At 36.9% G+C, this 18,132-nt stretch overlaps 3 protein-coding genes across 5 annotated transcripts; 1 reads left to right on the top strand and 2 right to left on the bottom strand.

Moving 5' to 3' along the window:
- On the top strand, positions 2,374-4,931 carry LOC109716017 (bidirectional sugar transporter SWEET3b). Of its 3 annotated transcripts, none has more exons than XM_020241288.1 (6): positions 2,375-2,619; positions 2,707-2,743; positions 2,824-3,046; positions 3,695-3,856; positions 4,307-4,470; positions 4,593-4,931. In XM_020241288.1, the coding sequence occupies exons 1-6, from the start codon at positions 2,583-2,585 to the stop codon at positions 4,699-4,701; spliced, it is 732 nt and encodes a 243-aa protein (XP_020096877.1). In that variant the 5' UTR covers positions 2,375-2,582; the 3' UTR covers positions 4,702-4,931. The 3 variants fall into 3 exon arrangements, with proteins under 3 accessions (XP_020096878.1, XP_020096877.1, XP_020096876.1); XM_020241287.1 differs by having other exon boundaries at positions 2,381-2,619; positions 4,307-4,426; positions 4,531-4,931; XM_020241289.1 differs by lacking the exon at positions 4,307-4,470 and having other exon boundaries at positions 2,374-2,619; positions 4,531-4,931.
- Positions 5,754-9,615, bottom strand: LOC109716495 (rhodanese-like domain-containing protein 4, chloroplastic). Its single transcript, XM_020241974.1, has 8 exons — positions 8,796-9,615; positions 8,039-8,141; positions 7,848-7,934; positions 7,529-7,603; positions 7,347-7,421; positions 6,975-7,055; positions 6,456-6,692; positions 5,754-6,122 (listed from the first exon to the last, which is right to left on the bottom strand). The coding sequence occupies exons 1-8, from the start codon at positions 9,458-9,460 to the stop codon at positions 6,075-6,077; spliced, it is 1,371 nt and encodes a 456-aa protein (XP_020097563.1). The 5' UTR covers positions 9,461-9,615; the 3' UTR covers positions 5,754-6,074.
- On the bottom strand, positions 10,791-13,809 carry LOC109716316 (KAT8 regulatory NSL complex subunit 3). The gene is made up of 6 exons (XM_020241680.1): positions 13,492-13,809; positions 12,973-13,034; positions 11,980-12,115; positions 11,798-11,870; positions 11,294-11,359; positions 10,791-11,162 (listed from the first exon to the last, which is right to left on the bottom strand). Exons 1-6 carry the CDS (start codon positions 13,659-13,661, stop codon positions 10,947-10,949), a joined length of 723 nt encoding a protein of 240 aa, XP_020097269.1. The 5' UTR covers positions 13,662-13,809; the 3' UTR covers positions 10,791-10,946.

Here is an 18,132-nt window from a genome sequence, read left to right as displayed (position 1 = left end):
TTATTGTTTCCNGAAAAAAAAAAAAAAAAAAAAAAAAAAAAAAACCTATTTCAAAATTCAAGCCCATTGAGGCATAATGAGCTTTGCAATATAGACATGGATCCACTAAATTTTCTTGTCCATGAGTTGTTGCATTAACAAGATCATGATTATCTTAATCACGCCATTATCTAAATAGATAAGTAGATAAGAATATCTATCATTGTTCCCATTTAGTTTTCAATCAAACCAACCGTTCGAAAATAAGAATCAATCTCTCAATCGATTCCTCTCCTTCATTCTCTAGAAAAAGAATAAAAGAGAATTCAAATTCTGTAAAAGCGAATAATTTCCAAATGCAATCAACAAGCAAGAAGAGAATAACCTTTTTGGTCACACTTGTCGTTCGTACAAACATTTTTGTTCAATTTGCGCCTTTGGCTTCTTCAGAACTGTTGTTTGAATCGATACGCTTAAAAAGACGCTAACAAATATTGTAACTAGAATCCTCGAAACAGCTACTTACGAATTAAAGCAAAAACTTGAAACTGAAGTAATTTTGTGATTCTCAGATAGAGAAGCTATTTCAGAAGCCATGCAAAGGAGCACATAGTCCGGATTGCGAAGAGTGGAACTTTAGTTCAAAGAATGTAGGATTAGAACTTAAACCACTTATTCCACTCCCCAAATCAGAATCTTTATTAGTGTAAAACTTTTTAATCATGCAACGAACAATTCCCAAACTAGAAACAAAAACTCGGTGCCGCAATATTATGTGTCAACAATTCTTTTTTGCCTTTTTTTTAAGAAAAGTTGCCAACTCATCATAATTAAGAACCCATTTTTTGTGGTTTCCATTTCAGAGATTACTCAAAATCAACTATCCCTAGTTAGTGGCATGATGTGGATCCAAATGAGGCAATTGTTGGCTCCTTCGGAGAGCTTTTTTCTGAAGAGAACTTTACTATAGGGTTGTTTTGGTACAGGTTTTTGACTATGAGGAAGCAATGAAAATAGCTTTCCTTATTGTGCAGTAATAAGGAAATAACTTAACTTTTTTCTGGTTATCATGAAAGTTAGAAGATCAGGGTCAATTAACTAATTACATGAAAATTACCGAGAACTCGATATTCTGTGACAGTGTAAAGAAGATAATATTGATGGACATATTCTTGGTACAATGATAATAAAAACTGGATCTTCAAGCAACCACTTTGCGCGGCAATTGTGAAGGTTAAGATCACACCCAAATCCCTTCTCCCAAATTGGCCTAAAGACATCAAATTATACAGTGTTATTTTATCATACAATAATCTTCTGAGTCAAGAGACAGCAGTCACACCTTGCAATCCACCTAAAAAGAAAATGAAAAATGTTGCAGACAAAGGAAGACCACAATACTGCATAATAGTTCAGTGAAGAGCTGGACATGGTTTGGTTGTTGGTGACATGAAATAATGATCCAGTGCGAGCATTAGGCGCCAAAATCACGATAGAATAAAGTAAACATAGTCGGTTTCTCACATTGAATTTATGGCTAACAAAGGTGACAAAAGTGAAGAGTAATGCTTTGATCATCTCTTTTTCTTCATGGGTTTCTCCATCACCGATCTACCAAAGGAGTTCTTAACTTAAAAAAGTTAGATCCATCACCTAAAGAGCATAACTCATAAGCGTGCGCAACAAAGCGCCACCTGAATACAACAAAATGTAAAAGAAGTTGGGTAAAGTAGTGCATACTCCCTGTACTATATATCCTGATAATGCGACTTTGTCCCCGAATTTCTCACTTAAGATTTATATTGCAATTCTAGACTATCTATAAGGTAACCATTTTACTTATGTAAAATCTCCTTTTGGATCCAGTTTATATGAAAACATGCTGAACAGGTCATCTTACAGAAGGAAAAAGGATAGCATGTTATCAAATTTCCGTTTAACAGCTAGAGATGACTAGGGCAGTACAGGGACTATCAATTCATTTACTCAAAGAACTTTAAAGAACATAAGTAATTCTCTTTTAGATTCGCAGGAAACTACTCCAAAAGTTCGGGTTCCACTTCCACCAACTTCTTTCTTATTTGGATCAGTGGAATTCTTACTAGGACTAGTTCCAGTGGTGGCAGAATCCAACAGAGAAATTATTTCTAGACCTAATTCACTGAACCATCTATCCACAACCTGGTGATCCGCCGTCCATTTCATTCGTATTTGGATCAAAACAACTTCGAAGGCCAAGATTTTTCGAATATGAATAAAGCTGTAGCTCACCGGGTGGTTGGGTTTAAAAGTAAAGATGTATGGATCAACCGGATGGTCCACGACAGATATCGTGGTGGTGGATGAGTTCCATTTAAATTCCTTCATACATCCTTTGTCTCCTTAGAACACGTAGACAAGCTTCGACTATATAAATTGAAGGCGCCTATAAGCGAAAACACAACCAAATCCTCGTGCCTCTTACTTAATGGTCTTACACTTATCTTAATCTACTTGTTGTCACTATAAATAACCCATGTACAATATAATACACTTGCAATATTAGCCAATTCGGTTCCGTTCGCCACAAACCCAAGCATACTCTAAAAGAATTCCTCTGAAGAATGGGAGGGATGTTACACGCAACAGTAGGAATAATGGGTAGTCTTTCTCTCCTTTTTTGTTCAAAATACGAAGAGAAAAACAAACGATTGTTTATTGACAAGCTACCTGGTTGCTGTTTTGCAGGGAATGCAGCTTCGTTGCTTCTTTACGCAGCACCCATGTACTGAATTACATGCAATGATCCTGCAATAATAGGGAGGTTTTGATCACATTACTTAATAATTTCTTCTTCATTCGCAGATTAACGTTTAAAAGGGTGATAAAGAAGAGAAGCACAGAAGAATTCTCTTGCGTACCTTACATTATAGCTTTTCTGAATTGCCTGCTATATACCTGGTATGGTCTGCCAGTTGTAAGCCGCGGATTTGAGAACTTCCCTGTAATCACCATCAATGCCATAGGGATAGTTCTGGAAACCTCATTCATTTTCACGTATATATGGTTTGCGTTGCCTGAACGCAAGGCAAGTCCAAATTGCTTTCCTTGTTTCAGAAATTTTCTTATGTATAGATCTTTACACGCTATAATTAGACAGGAAGAAATATGGTTTAGCAGTGAATAGAAAACAAAAGTGATCACATATGCATATTGTTTCGTTTGATTTTCTTGTAAGCATTGCTGTCGATTGGCTTTTTATCTACTGACCATTCATAATCTATTTGAATTTCTCTGCCGGTCATTTACGAAGTTAAATGAGAGAAAAAAAGCTACAGTAAAAATGCACAACAAACATGCCAACATAACTTAGCCTCGTACATACATCAAGTTCAAAAATCCACTGAACGAAAGAAGTAATTCCCTATACCAGCAAGTTTTTGCATGAGAACCTCGGTTCATTCAGGTCTAGTTTGAGCATCAATAAACATGATCTCGAATAAAGAAATTCATGCAAAGCTTAGGAAACTCAATTGGTTATATGGTTTAACTGTACATATCAGTTGGCAATATTCGTCATAACTTTCCGATCGAACCTTCCATTGGTTTAAAACTGTTGTCATGGCTTCACCTTTCGCTACGGATATTAGCCTGCGCGAAATTCACATCTTGATTAGCTTATGCATATGCAACTTTTGGCAATGTATTGCTAAGTTTCTCTGGTCATTTTGCACAGAAAACAGCGATATTAATGATGGTACCAGTGACAGTGCTGTTCACTATGACTGTCTTTGTCTCAAGCTTTCTGCTGCATGATCACCGCCACCGCAAAGTATTTGTCGGGACCATCGGTTTAGTGGCCTCCATATCCATGTATAGCTCTCCCTTAATCGCTGTGGTAGAATCTCTTTCTCATACAATTGCCTAATTGGCTTACTAGTTATTAGTAATTTCATGATATCTCTAACAAATTCGCGTTCTTGAGTAATATGTCTGTAACAATCTTAGCAGCAAACGGCAACGCAAAGATTGGTAAGACTTCTACTACAAATTGCCTAATTTCTTCCTAAAAAAATAATCCTTTTTCAAACAGGGCACAAGATCCCAAAATACTCAATAACTTAAAAGAGTCGACTATGATTTTAGTGGAAGCAATTGTTGTCTATCAGCTCATGAGTTTGCTGTAAAATTCAAGCTGGCAGCTCATAGTAATCCTCCATTCATGTTATACATATATTTTGTAGCATGCCGATCTTTCTCGCTGTAACTTATCAGTATGTGGTGTGCATCTTCTATTCAGCACGAATAAGTGACACTAAAATCTACTTGTGCTGATACGAAATTGCAGAAGGAAGTAATAAAGACCAGAAGTGTTGAGTTCATGCCCTTCTATTTATCTTTCTTCTCCTTCTTAGCCAGTTCTCTGTGGCTGGCATACGGACTTCTGGGGCGTGATCTTTTCCTCGCGGTTTGTGAGCTCAATAACGGTGTTCTACAGATGTCAGAATTAAGGTTTTCAATATCATTAAGCTAATCTTTACTATCTATTTTTCTTTTTTCTTTTTTCCTCAGGCACCTAATTTCCTTGGTAGTCCAGTGGGCCTTCTTCAATTAATACTGTATTTCATCTACAGAAAAAACAAAGCAGCTCCTGAAGAACTTCACGAAATCGATCTAAACAAGAATGATCTGAAAACAGTACCCAAGCAGCAGGAAGTTAATGGACGAAAACTTGATGCGTAAAATAGATTTATAGATCCTTTCCCCCGCATCAATTGTGTTATAAGTTCATCATCATCTAGTGTATGTGATGTTGATGTATCCGACAAGATGCTATGATGCATACATGTGAACTAATGCACCCTATATCAAGAGCTTTTTAAATTATATGCATCGGCAGATCGAATTGTACAAACTCTACACCAAAGCTAAAACAATTCATTCTTATTTCAGAATGAATGATTTCCCCAGTATAAGCCATGTCTAATGTCTAATCGGATTGGAGGAGCACCAGTCATCCAATTCAAGCAAAAGCATTACAAAAGCAATGACCACGCGGTTTGTATGAAAGCTATGAAGCATTCAAAAATTTTCAAATTTATTAAAAAATAGTTAATAACTTTGTTTAATCACCTGGCCTTAATCTCTACTTTATTCTAGTTGACATCAACGCGCGACCGTCGCGTGGTAATTTTGATGGTGAGATAGTTATAGTAACTAAAAATGAAGTTTAACACAGTAATATGTAATTCAGTTAAGGTTCAGAAAGATTTCGACTTAATATTTTTTCTCGACACGTGAAAGTTAGTGGTGGCTGATAAACTTAATAGAAGTTCAATTTAGAAATTAATTGAAACAAATTAATTGTTTATGTTGGTGATTTGCAATCATTCTGAATTTCAGATGGATCTCAATTCTCAAACTTTTGTTGTCCATCACTCCCATTGAAATCTGGGTGGAAAGAAGGAGAGCAAGTTAAACAATCTCAATCCCATGACAGAAGGGGATGAAACTAAATTCAGCCACCCAGTTGGATAAAACCACTGATCTTAGTAAGAGCAAGAGAGTTATTAGAGTAACAAATACAGAGATCTTTGACTATTTCAGAAATATATTTGCCAATTTTAAAAGCTTACAGAAGTATACATAATATTTTATAGTTTGCAGAAAGAAATATACAATATATTGTGCTGCAATGAAACATAGTTTAGTTAACTTTGTTTCCAGATTAGAGATATTCAACTAGAAAATGCAGTTCCAGTACATTTCTAAGTCAGTATCTGTTAAAACATACATAATCCAGTGTAAAGTCATAGAATTGTGGGAAAACTACACTTGAACAGGATATTCAGTCAACGTCGCGAAGTTTGAAATTTACATTAACTAAAAAGGGAAAAGAAAAAATAAAAGCATTCCTTGCCCTCATATAAATTATACATAAGAAGATTCATGGTTCTACATCAGAAAACCTGTGAATTCTAAAATTTTGGAGACACCTCTTCGAGAATACAATCTAGTTTCTATAAACTTATCTCCTGATCCAAAACTGCTGATATTTCTATCCGCATCTCGTTGCAAGAACGACGAGTCTTTGGATTTGAAGTACAACAATGTGCTTAAGGTTGCGACGGAGAGGGCGATGATGGAGGCTTAAAATCATGATACTGCACATCCAAATGAGAAGCAGAAAGTGTAAGAAGAAAAGAGGTTAGAAACAAGATTATGTTTTGTTACTGAATGTAGACAATGGCGAATGAATCTTAGGACAATATTTTTTGCGCCTATTGCTGCATCACTAAGGCCACAAATTTCTTTCAGAGAAACTAAAATCACAGGTTTTTATATGGCAGAAGTTCGAAAATACCAAACATTTTCCATCTTGTTATATCTACTTTGAATCAGTATCTCTTCCGATTTAGAATTTCAGGTGCCTTTGGATATGTCCAATCCTATCTTATAAATGAATAGGCTTAAATGGATTATGATTAGAGGTTTACGTATGGGTAAGGTGAAAGAGGTCTCGGCTTTGCAGGAACAGATTCCTTGCTGGCTTCTGCAACAGAAACTGAGTTGACTTGCGGAGGAGGCTCGGCTGCAGCCTCCTCCTTGACCACTGCTTTTGTTTCAGGAGCAGCTTCTGCTGTAGAATCTGTAGAAGCACTCGAACTTCCCAGTGCTGGAGCTGGTAGGCTCCTCGCACTTGTAGGTGCAGGTAGAAGAGCCTTGCCGATCATCTAGGAATCATAAAGAAACATATGCCATTAATCTAACCCCGTCAGAATAATGTACCAAATAAAATTGATAAGTCTAATTGACTGTTGCTTCAAAAATAAAAAAAATAGAAAAAAAATTGATTGTTGCTTGATCCATTTTCATCAGGTAGTAGTAAGGTCCTCATACAACATGGAAGTGATTATTACGTAATTTACACCAATGCCCACAATCCATTGTTGTATGAAAAAAATCAATTTGGTAGTGTATGTTAGTTAATCATGGATATATAAAAAGATATGTACCTTTATCTCGCCAACAAGCTCTTTAGGAGCAACCTTGGTATTCAAGAACTCGTCAATCTGTCGGAGAGTTACCTTCCGGTCCTGTTAGCAAAATAAACATAAGTGCTTCATTTGGCCTAGCTACTGAAATAACTTCTTAATTAAGTAGAACCGAAATTATGGGCAAGTTGGGCCAAAGAGGTCCCAAGAAACCTTCCGCACGGCTTTATTGTGACATGTGAGAGACCAATTGTACGGGAAAGGTTTAGAAATGAGTCTTAACAGTTGGGTAACGTGCATGGTGGAGGTCAGATGAACCATCCCACGTGCACTGGCAAGAGAGTTAATGGACGAACCAAGTCAGATATTTCAAAAATAACATCGGGTACTCACTTCCGCAAACAAGAATTTCTTGGTAACCAACTGAATAATAGCTGCCGATCCCAAAAGCTGAAGTAAGGTCTCTACCTGCAGCAGAAAACACAAGGAAAAAAGAATTGATTTAATGCATAATAGTTGTTAATAAAGCAGTTTCTCATGGTACTTCGTCCGTCATGTACAAAAGAACCACCTACCTCTGTAAAGGCAAATAAACCTAAACCGGTAGCGGCAGCTAATCCAAGAGTAACAGGCAAACCGTCTGAGCTCTCCTGTACATAATTGAGATCTTCACTAACTAGGCAACTTAGATATACTTAAAAGAATGCATTACAACGGAAAAATAAATCCTGCAGTGGAGGAATTCCACAAAAGAGTTCAAATTACTGTCTTCGTATATTTTCCTAGCCAAAGATTTTCCTCGAAAAAAAAAGAAAAGAAAAGCAATGTATTAGGAGCTGCAAACTCAAAAATTTAAGATGATCCAATCATCAAAGAGTGTTCTGGCCAACTTACTCCCAGTGCAGTACTGATTGCATCGTTTAAATCACCAAAGTCGACAATTAGAGCCTTGTTCGGTGGAGTCCAAGGAAGCCCGCTCTTCTGAAATTGGAATTAGTCGAATCGGTGAGCTTGTCAAACCTCGTGAATTAAATATAAGGTACAACTAAGCATCAAAGGAGACACAAAATGCAAAGAATAATAACTATCCATCCTCGAGGTCCCTCTGCACCATCCTTGATCGCAAACGCAGCTTTAAAACCATTGGCAGTGACCAGCTCAGCAACAAATTCAGAGTTCCCATCGAACCTGGTTTTAACAGCGGTCATTTTGAAAACAAATATTTACAGCAGTAAAAGAAAGTTTCTGCTGATGAAATTCCTAGCTAGTAACATTTTTGAACAACAAGAACTACGAGATATTTCTTTGTACCCGGAAAATATAAATAGGCAAATATGAACAAGTGAAATATATCATACAAGGTGCTAAATGCTAATACTATACAGCGAAGGATGCTAAATGCTAATGCTAATGCTAAGAACATATAGCGAAAGACTCAGGGAACTATACGATTTTTGAAAGAGGAAGAGGATATTTATATTATCCGCAAAAAGGAATTGCAAGATCACTAAACAATGTACCGTTGATCTTACGTTATTGAGCATCGAATATACCTTGATTGCTTGATAAATAGAAAATGTTAACAGATCAGAGTTCTTTAACATACAGAAGTGCAAGTATAATAGCATGCAGGTATAGCGCCGAATTAGGCGCGATAGCAAGCATGAAGATTATCCAATCCCAAGGGAGCACAACAAATAGAGACCCATTTCTCAAACTTTCTTAATCAACTTCACAGTACAAACAAATTCAGATCTCAATTGTATTTGCTAAGAGAATATCCAACATTACGCTAAACATAAATCATTCTTTTGAAACAATATGAAAAATCAAATCACTCACTTGTCGAGAATGAACAATGTAGTATTCGCGGGGTCCTTAAACTTCGAGCTAAGCTTCTTCAAGAAGCCCAGCTTATCGCCCCCTCTGTACATGATCGAAACCGCCTTCTTCTTCAACCCCTTAACATCAGGGCTCCCAACCTCCTTAAAGTCCCTCCCTTCCCTTATATCAAGCAACTGCGCATCGGGGTCCTGCGACAGCTTCGCATAAGCGCCTTTCGCCGAATCAACCCCCCAAGGCTTCGGCTTTTGGAGGATTTGGAACAGCAAAAGCGGAACCGCCACCGCGGCGGTGCCTCCGCCGACGATCAAGGGATTCTCGGAAGCGAATTTCACGACCGCATCAAGGAATTGGCCCAAATCGACTTGATTCTCGGAAGCGAATTTCACGACCGCATCAAGGAATTGGCCCAAATCGAAGCCGATTGAGTCCCCAGGTGAGGATTCGGGGCTCATGCTCTGACCCAGAGCTTCCTCATAGGTGAGGGCGTGGGCGAAGCCACTGCTCCCGAGCAAAATCGAGGAGAGAGAAGCTAAACCCCCCTTCAAAAATGGCTTTTTGAACCGGAAAGGGAGGAGCTTTTTGGGCTCCGCTCGCTTCTCGGAGGCAAAAGTGCTTCTTTGAAGCGCGATTGGGGTCAACCCAGCTGCGTTGAGGACCTCCATTGCATAATTCCGAGCAAATTTAGGGTTTAATTCGCAAAATGGCAATGGAGCTCGTTAAGAATCGGATCGACTAGCGTATACATATATCTCCATGAAATTTGTAGAATTTTTTAAGCTTTTTCTTTCTCTTTTTTTGGGGGGGGGGTTATTATTTGGAGCTTGGAGAAGCAAAGATGAAGGAGAGGATTACACGGCGTGGAAGGGGGGATAGAGTAGGGGCGAACGAGAGGTCGACGCGTGGAATTAAGGGATGGGGTGTTCTTCGGCATGGGTATTGTGAGGTGAGGAGTTGTCGAAGGGTTTATGGAGGTTGGAGTGGCTTTGCTTCCGTTGCGTAGTACGTACTACCGAAAGAAGTGCTTTGCAAGTACAGTATACAGTAGTATCAAAATGTTGCATTATTTGAATGAATAAAAATTATAGAGAAATAGTACCCAAATCGAGATAGTATGGTTCACCGTTCATGCCATCACTAGCCCGAATGTTAAAGCACCATCCGTAGCCACTCCAGCAGGGTCTCACATTAGAAGATCAAAATTTTCGAATGAATATTTTTAATTATTAAACTTTCGAACTTTTCAGAGACCAAATAACGGTACAAGAGCTATCCTGAGAAAAGAAAACTTCCATTAATTTAAAAAAAAAAAAAAAAAAGATCCCATTTACTGACATGTTTAGTCCTAAGTCCTAACATTCCCAAAAGCCCCCATCTCCTCTCAATTTCCAAACACCCACAACGTATTTCTATTATTATTATTATTATTATTTTATTTACGTTAATTTTCACACGCGCGCTTCTTGCGCACGGACGTTCCCCCGTAGCACGTTGCCTAACGTTCTTTTAATTACACCCCTACTTTATTAGTTGAACTTTGCTGTTCATTACCGATCGTCCCCAGATTAAGTGATAAACGATTTTATGGTTGGTACTCAAAATATTAAGTTCGAATTCTAATTGATTCATATTTTCAACTAAATTTATTTTTAAATAAAATAAAAGAAACGAGTAACGTGCTACTTATTTCTCAAAAAAAAAAAAAACTTTTAGTGTTCTTTATTTTTCTTGCTATTGTTTTGATATATTTCACTTGATTTTTTCGTCATCGAGTGTTGAAAACATTTTCGCCAATCTCTTTCGCGTTCGTGCTTATAAAAACAAAAATTCTAATTACATCTTGGAACGGAGTTTCGAATTAATCCCGTAGGTAAGGACAAAAATACGACTTAGAATAATATCTCGCACGCTTTCAAATCAATCGAATTATTTATTTACATTTTTACGTCTATCCGTAAGTTATATTTTATTTTTATCATAAAATTAGTTAGATAATTAATCACAATCAGATTTTAGTGCGTTTTTTTAACCCAACAAAAAAGAGGGAGCTAGATTCACCTGAAATAACTTGACAACATCTGTAACCTTAATACAGCAAACCAAAACAGTAGTAGATTTGCTGATCTACAAAAGTACATTGATATTCTGGTTTCAGTTTTCTCCTATCGACTTCAGGACAAAGTGCGCAATCGCCTCAACTGCTGCTCTCTCTGCTTCATCCTGATTCACTCCAGTGGACTCTTGGAACTTCTTCCCAATCTTGAAAGAGTGGTCGCCGCCGTCGATCACATGCAGCTCATTCTCACATTTCATTTTCTTGCGTGTGGATTCGAGCTTGTCCAGTGGGCACAACCCATCTTTGCTACCCTGTAAAAGTTTTCCATCTTCAACTTAATTTAGTTTCAAATTTACCAAGATTACTCTGCCCACTATTAAACTCGTCAGAGGTTATAACGGTGATCAACAGCGAACGGTGTTTAATATTTATCCTTGATTACCTGCACAAACATTGTTGGAACCCTCAGCTGCAACAAAGTATCGTCTCGTACTGCTCCATTTATGCCCTATATCAGATTAATATGAATACGATGTAAAGGTGTTATGGTGTCGCAGGCGAATGGCTTCCACAGGTGAAGCATCAGTATACGCAGATTTGAGTGAAAAGAAAAAGAGAAACTTTTATCTATTCATAATTTTTTTTCTTTTTTAACTGTAAAACATAGAGCGATTTCTTATGCAATTTCATCAAATAGGAAAGAGGATGGTGAAAGTTAATTTAACACATTTGCAATAATCTTATGTAGTCATATCCGACAACACCGACTCCTATGTTTGTTTAAGAGTAACAATAATTGGTTAATGTACAGACGATGTGGAAGCCGCCTCATAAAAATTTACAGCAATCTATTATTGTACTTAGGACTACGAGTTTTAATAAATTTATAAAAGGTAATATAAAAGTACAAAGCATATAACTAACATGCATGAACATAGACGTATACCTTCAGCGGATAGCCCAAGCATATAACTGCTGCGACATTGATATCCTCGGCAGCGGCTACCATGCAGCTAACCCTGCCCAACAAAAATCGTTTAGTGTTTCAAACCCCTGTGTCGCTGGCTAATGGAACATTAGCAAGAAATGAAAGGAAATGAACTATTTTCTGATCGAGTGAAAAACTACCTTGAACCCATTGATTTTCCCATCAGAACCAGAGGATGTCCAGGAAACTTTGCAACAGCTTCTTTTACAACATATAAGTGATGATCAACTAATTTTTCTGCCTTGGGAGGAGCTCTACGTTTTCCACCGGAAATATCTGTCAAGTACAAGACGAATGTTAACATGCACGTAACTTACCTCTGTTTAGCTAACTAGAATTTACGGCAGATATAAGATTACTGCGAAACAAAGTTTACAATTTAAGCTATTGACATTGGACTAAGGACTTAACATATGAGGTCAAAGAATCTCCACTACCACACCACTGAAAAGTTAACATTGCCGACCATAAAACTATGACACTGCGGGCTACGTCTCCATTTATGTTATCCTTTTCTACGTGATCAATATACGTCGTAAAACCTATCTTTACAAAATTACAAGCTGTTCAAACTAAAAATATGTCAGAACCACATCGTAGCTATAACTCACAACTGAATCACCTCATATGTTATATCGATAAAAAATATTTCTCAATAATACATTAGAAGTATTAAAGTGAAGCAACTACTCAACATCTTGAACCATTACTCAATACATAATCTACAAAATCACTATGAACAATACAATTTTGGTAAAAATGTACAAAACTTATCTGAACTATGAACCATTTTGAGTTGGCTATCCAACCATTCAAAGTTTTTATTGTACAACCCAACCTTTCAATCCGTTTAATTTGAGTCAGTCAACGGTGCTTTGACTTCAAATTTTGAATGTATCGTTTATTTTTACTACTTTCGTTAGTATATTTCATGTAATTCTCGCAACTATGAATTTAATAAAGTAAGTAATTAGCTTATACTTTGAAGTCAAAGCACCGACGACTGACTCAAATCAAATAGATTGAAATGTTGGGTAGTAAAATCAAAAATTTTGAATGGTTGGGTAGCCAACTCAAAATAATCCATAGTTCAGATAAGTTCTGTACATTTTTATCTATAATTTTTAACTTACATGGATAGTCAAAGGTGACAACTTCAACAGCATCTAGCGCCTCGCCCATCATTTTCTGCCATCTGCAACATAATATAGCCCATAAAATTGTTGGACACACACAAACACTCTCTTCAGGTACGAAAGGATTGATTCAAAAATATGGTTTTTTTTCCATAGGTTCCAAAATCAGAAAATTCTCAAATTTGCCTAAAATAGCAATACATTATTTGCATTCAAGAATGCCCTGAGAAAGAAGCTTTGGACAGGACATAGGGACAAATTCAGTGGTTTCTACAAGTTAGAAAGAGCGAAACTCTTTTTAACTCTCTCTGGAAAATCATCAAACAACGTGTGTTCATATTTCGGTGGCTAAAGTGTTTATGCGAAAAGCACAGGTACGGACTTGCAATATCGGAATAGAAGAGCGACCATCCATACATTTCACCCACCAAGAAAATCTACTCCAAAAAGATACAAAAATTGATCTTTTTGATTCGTTTTGGGGTAAAAAGAAAAGCAAACAAATTGGTGGCTCACTTGACCATCCATTCGGAGGTGGACGGAGCCCCGGCGCCGTGGGCGAAGACGACAAGAGGGGACGCCGCCGCCGGAGGGACGCCGGCGGCGGCGGCCGGTTCGTCGTCTGCGTGGATTTTCCGGCGACGCTTCGCCGGAGGCTGGGGAGAAGGTGGAGCGTCGGGAGCCATGGAGGTCGGAGAGCCAAAACCCTAGACTCGTAAAAGCGCGGGAAGTAGTAGCTACCACTCTCTTTAGTGCGCCGGAGGTGGGGACTGGGGATACTTCCACCCTTATTTGTCAGATGGGGCTGTCAACGAGTTCGAGCCGTTCATTAACTAGTCCTGGGGTTTGTTAAATATGGAGCCATGTATTCAATTTATTTATTAACCAGTCGAATACAAATTGATTTGAGAATAGCAAGTTACATTGGTAATTTTTCTATTGAGTAAAATATTAAATATTTTTTTGAAAAATTAGAATTTTAAATGAATAATTGAAATTCATATAATATAAATTCATTTACATATATATATATATATATATATATATATATATATATNATTAATAGTATTCCAGCCTAATTCTCTCTCTCTCTCTCTCTCTCTCTCTATATATATATATATATATATATATATATATATATATATATATTCGAGTTATACCGAGTCTGAATATGAACGAGATGATCCAAACTCGTATTTGGCTCATTAAGATTTTGAGTTGAAAATTTTAACTTATATTCAGCTCATTTTTTAATAAGTGACCGATTTCGAGTTAATTTTAAGCCGAACATGAACTAGTTGGTAAATAACAAGTGGATTGTGAGGAAGGATGTAAAACGGACGGGGCGGCCGACGAGCCGTCCGGCCCGACACGCCTATGGGCCGGGCCTAGGCACAACACAGTACTGTAGAGCTCGTGCTGGGCCGGCCCGACCAATAATCACGGGCTATGCTGGGCCAAGAAAATTGAACCCGTCAGCCCTGCACGGCACGGCCCATTCGGGCCTAGGCCGTTCGAGCCGACATTTAGCGTGCGTGGCCCTGAACGGGCAGCCGTGCCTGCCGGGCCAGCACGGCCCGACCTATTATCTACCCGCTGCATCGCGCAGGTCCCTATACTAGTATAGAATTATTGTCACATCAACGAACTATTAAATATGTACATATTTATGTTGTATTTCTTTTCAAGACAATATAATAATTAAATAAAAAATATTAATAAAATGAAAAAAGATTACTGGAACAAGAAAGGACAAAACCTCCTATACTAATCCCCTTTCATCTACTAAAAAAAGCTCTTTTTTTCGCATTTAGTACTCTTAAGAAATTTTTTTTTATAAATAGCTCTATAAAATTTATATTTGTAAGATTGTCCCTATCTCCGCCACGCAAGCGCCACACGAAAGCCGCATAAGCGGCTAGATTAAGTTAAACACGATGAATCATTCACCGTATCCAAATACGGACGGTATTGCGTAATATCTAAAATTTAAAGATTTAGAAAAGATACGTTGAATTATTCATTGTGTCCAAATATGATAAATAGTTTATCTTGTTCAACTTAAATTCGGCGCTCGTATGGTGCTTGCGTGATAGAAATAGGATCAATCTTACAAATATAAATTTTATAGTGCTATTTATAGAAAAATTTAAAAAAAAGGACTAAATGCAAAAAAAAGCCCAAAAAAAATTTGTTTGAACATAGCAGCAGCAAAATTAGATCCACTTTGTTAAATACAAAATAGAATCCTATACTTCATTAGGGATATGCATCATGCACCTTTGAATTCAAATGTTTTTTAAAAATTTTAATAAAAAAATTTAATAAAATAAATGAGTTAATAAGAAACAAAAAAAAAAAAAAAACACTCCAATTATAGACTACATGCGTAGCACTGCTCTTAAATATTATATCCTGTTTGAAAATCGTGAAGAGGCTGATCTGTGGTCAATTCCTCCTCGTGTCTTTTTTTTTTAATTTTTTTTAATTCTTTCGTTCTTTTCGAGACCCGTAGAAGTAAACTTTTTTTATTCAATTAACTCAGCAGAAAAATATAATAATACTAAAAGTCTGAAACTTGAAAAGGAAAGATCAATACAGAGCCTAATGATACACCGACGGAAGTAAGCAAAGAAGATAATGCGCTTTCATGGGCCCTGATGACAATTTTGTCACTGTCGTTTTCTCTCGTATTACTATCTCAATTTTACTTTCTCTTGCTATTTGGCTTCAATACCAACTGTAATGATTCAGCTGGTTAGCAATTATAATTTATTGGCACCAAACCAACTCTTTTTTGGAGAGAGAAAAAAGAAATATGCTGCCTACTTTGTTCATTTTTAAAGTAAATAAAGCTTAAACTATGCTGGAATATTATCAATAGTATTAATCTATTTGTACTATTAATTTTTTAGTCATTGGATTGAAAAATGTGCGATTAGAATGATGTGGGCCTCTTAAAGTATCAATAGCATCCCCGCTGGACTCAATAAGCTTTGCTAGAAATATAAAATAGTTAGACGCTGTACTTAAAATTTTAAGTACTAACCATCAAACTCTTTGCTACTTAACAAGTTGTATGGACTCAAAATATTTAAACCTAATTATCGATACTAGAATTTATGATCCTTATATTTATAATCACAATTCATACTATTTTGGCTAAATTACAGAAAACCTTCCATGACATTTAAAAACCTACACTTTGCTCCTTTATAAAATGAAAAATGTGCACTTCACCCCCTACCGTTAGGGTTCCGTTATAAAATATTTTTTTTATGCCGAAAATACCCCTCCGCCCTCTTCCTTGTTGTTTCGCTTCCCTCTGGCTAGCCGTCTCGCCACCGCTTCGCCGCCTCGCCTTCCTCCACTGCCTCGCCCTCGCCCACATTCCCTTTGCCCTCCTCCGCCGCCTCGCCTTCACCCTCGTTGCCCTTGCCTACCTCTCCATCAACACCTACTTCGATTTTCTCCCTACTATCGTCAAAATTGAGGGGCGACAAGAGTGCAGGAGGAGAAGGGGAGCAGGTGGATAAGGAAATAGAGAGAAATTGCGGTCGGTTGAGGTGGAAATCGCGATCGATCGAAGAGGCGGCTGAGGAAGATGAGGAAGAAGACGAAATGGCGAGGGGCAAAATAGTCATTTTACACACCGTACCCTCCATGTGAATATTTTTTATTTTACAACGGGGTAAAATATAGGTTTTTAAATGTCAGGAGGGGAAAGTGAAAAAACGAATTATTACAGAAGATTTTTTATAATTTAGCCTACTATTTTTATAATTTAATATAAAATTATTAGGGCGCCACAAATACAGTAGAGATCAATCCTACTTTTTCATGGATGTTGGGAGCGCATTCTTGGCAACTCCATGTGCGAAACGTTTCCACAGAAGATTGCCGTCCTTGAATCATGGATGATTAAGATTAGGATCGATTATTTTTTATTTTTTTTATTTTTTTATGAACGGAGAGAATGATTTCTCAGCAATCCTGTGTTAAAAAAATGATCCCACTATCTGTAAAGGCAGTAAATAGATCCCATTCTTTATGCACCACAAAGTTTTTTTAAAAAAATTTAATTCAAAAACTCAACTGAAAAAAAAAAGATCAGAAAATCTCAGTCAATAAAGCTCTGAGTGATCCATTTGAAACTCGTCAATAAGTGATGCGTTCTCCGTACATTATCGCCTTTTTTTTTCTATTCTCTGTTCCTTGCAACAGGTTCAGTAGCCATCAATTCGGACGTAAAGAACACCCAAACAGATCTAATCAAAACTGAGGGGATCTATCAATTTTTGGATCTGTTCGGAAGTGAGAATTATGGCTTTTTTCGCATTTGATCCTATCAAAATATTTTTTTTTACAAATAATCTTATCAAAGTTATAATTACAAATTTGACCTTATCCCTGCCACGCGGGCGCAACATCAGCGTCATGATTTTAAGTTGAACACGTTGAATGGTTCACCATGTTCAAACACGGTGAATGATTTATTGTGCTCCACACCGTGTTCAAATACGGTGAATGATTTACTGTGTTCCATACCTATATTCTCCTCCCACTTTTTTTTATTTTTCTTATATTTTTTTTACAATACATATATACTATATCTTTTCCAAACACGGTGAACCATTCACTGTGTCTAACGCGGTGAATGATTTACCGTGTTCAACTTAATATATAGTTCCGCTGACGTGTCGTTAACGTGGTGCCTGCGTGGCAAGATTAGGACTATTTTTGCAAATATAAATTTACTGGGGCTATATTTAAAATAAATTTTTTTCAGGAGGTCAAATGCAAAAAAGAGCCCTGAGAATTACCTAATACTAATAGATAATAATCTAAACAAAATTAACATGAAAAATATATAAAATTATAAAATATATTATAACTTCGGATCGAATGGATCTGACATTGATCAACTCTTGGTTCTATTTGGGATTGAAGAACATCCGATGCTAATACATCAAATAAAATTAAAACTAAAATATATAAAAATATATATTTTTATATATATTTTTTATAAATTTAGAAAAGAATACGGTAACTAATTCATCTTGCGCTCATTCCTCTTACACTCATTCCTCTGACGCTTTTGTGAATTGTGAGTGAATGTGTTTCAGTTACACACGCACTCAAAACATATCCTTTGTG

This window comes from Ananas comosus, linkage group 10, assembly GCF_001540865.1.
Source record: "Ananas comosus cultivar F153 linkage group 10, ASM154086v1, whole genome shotgun sequence".
Classification (NCBI taxonomy): Eukaryota; Viridiplantae; Streptophyta; class Magnoliopsida; order Poales; family Bromeliaceae; genus Ananas; species Ananas comosus.
This window is presented reverse-complemented; position numbering and strand designations above follow the sequence as displayed.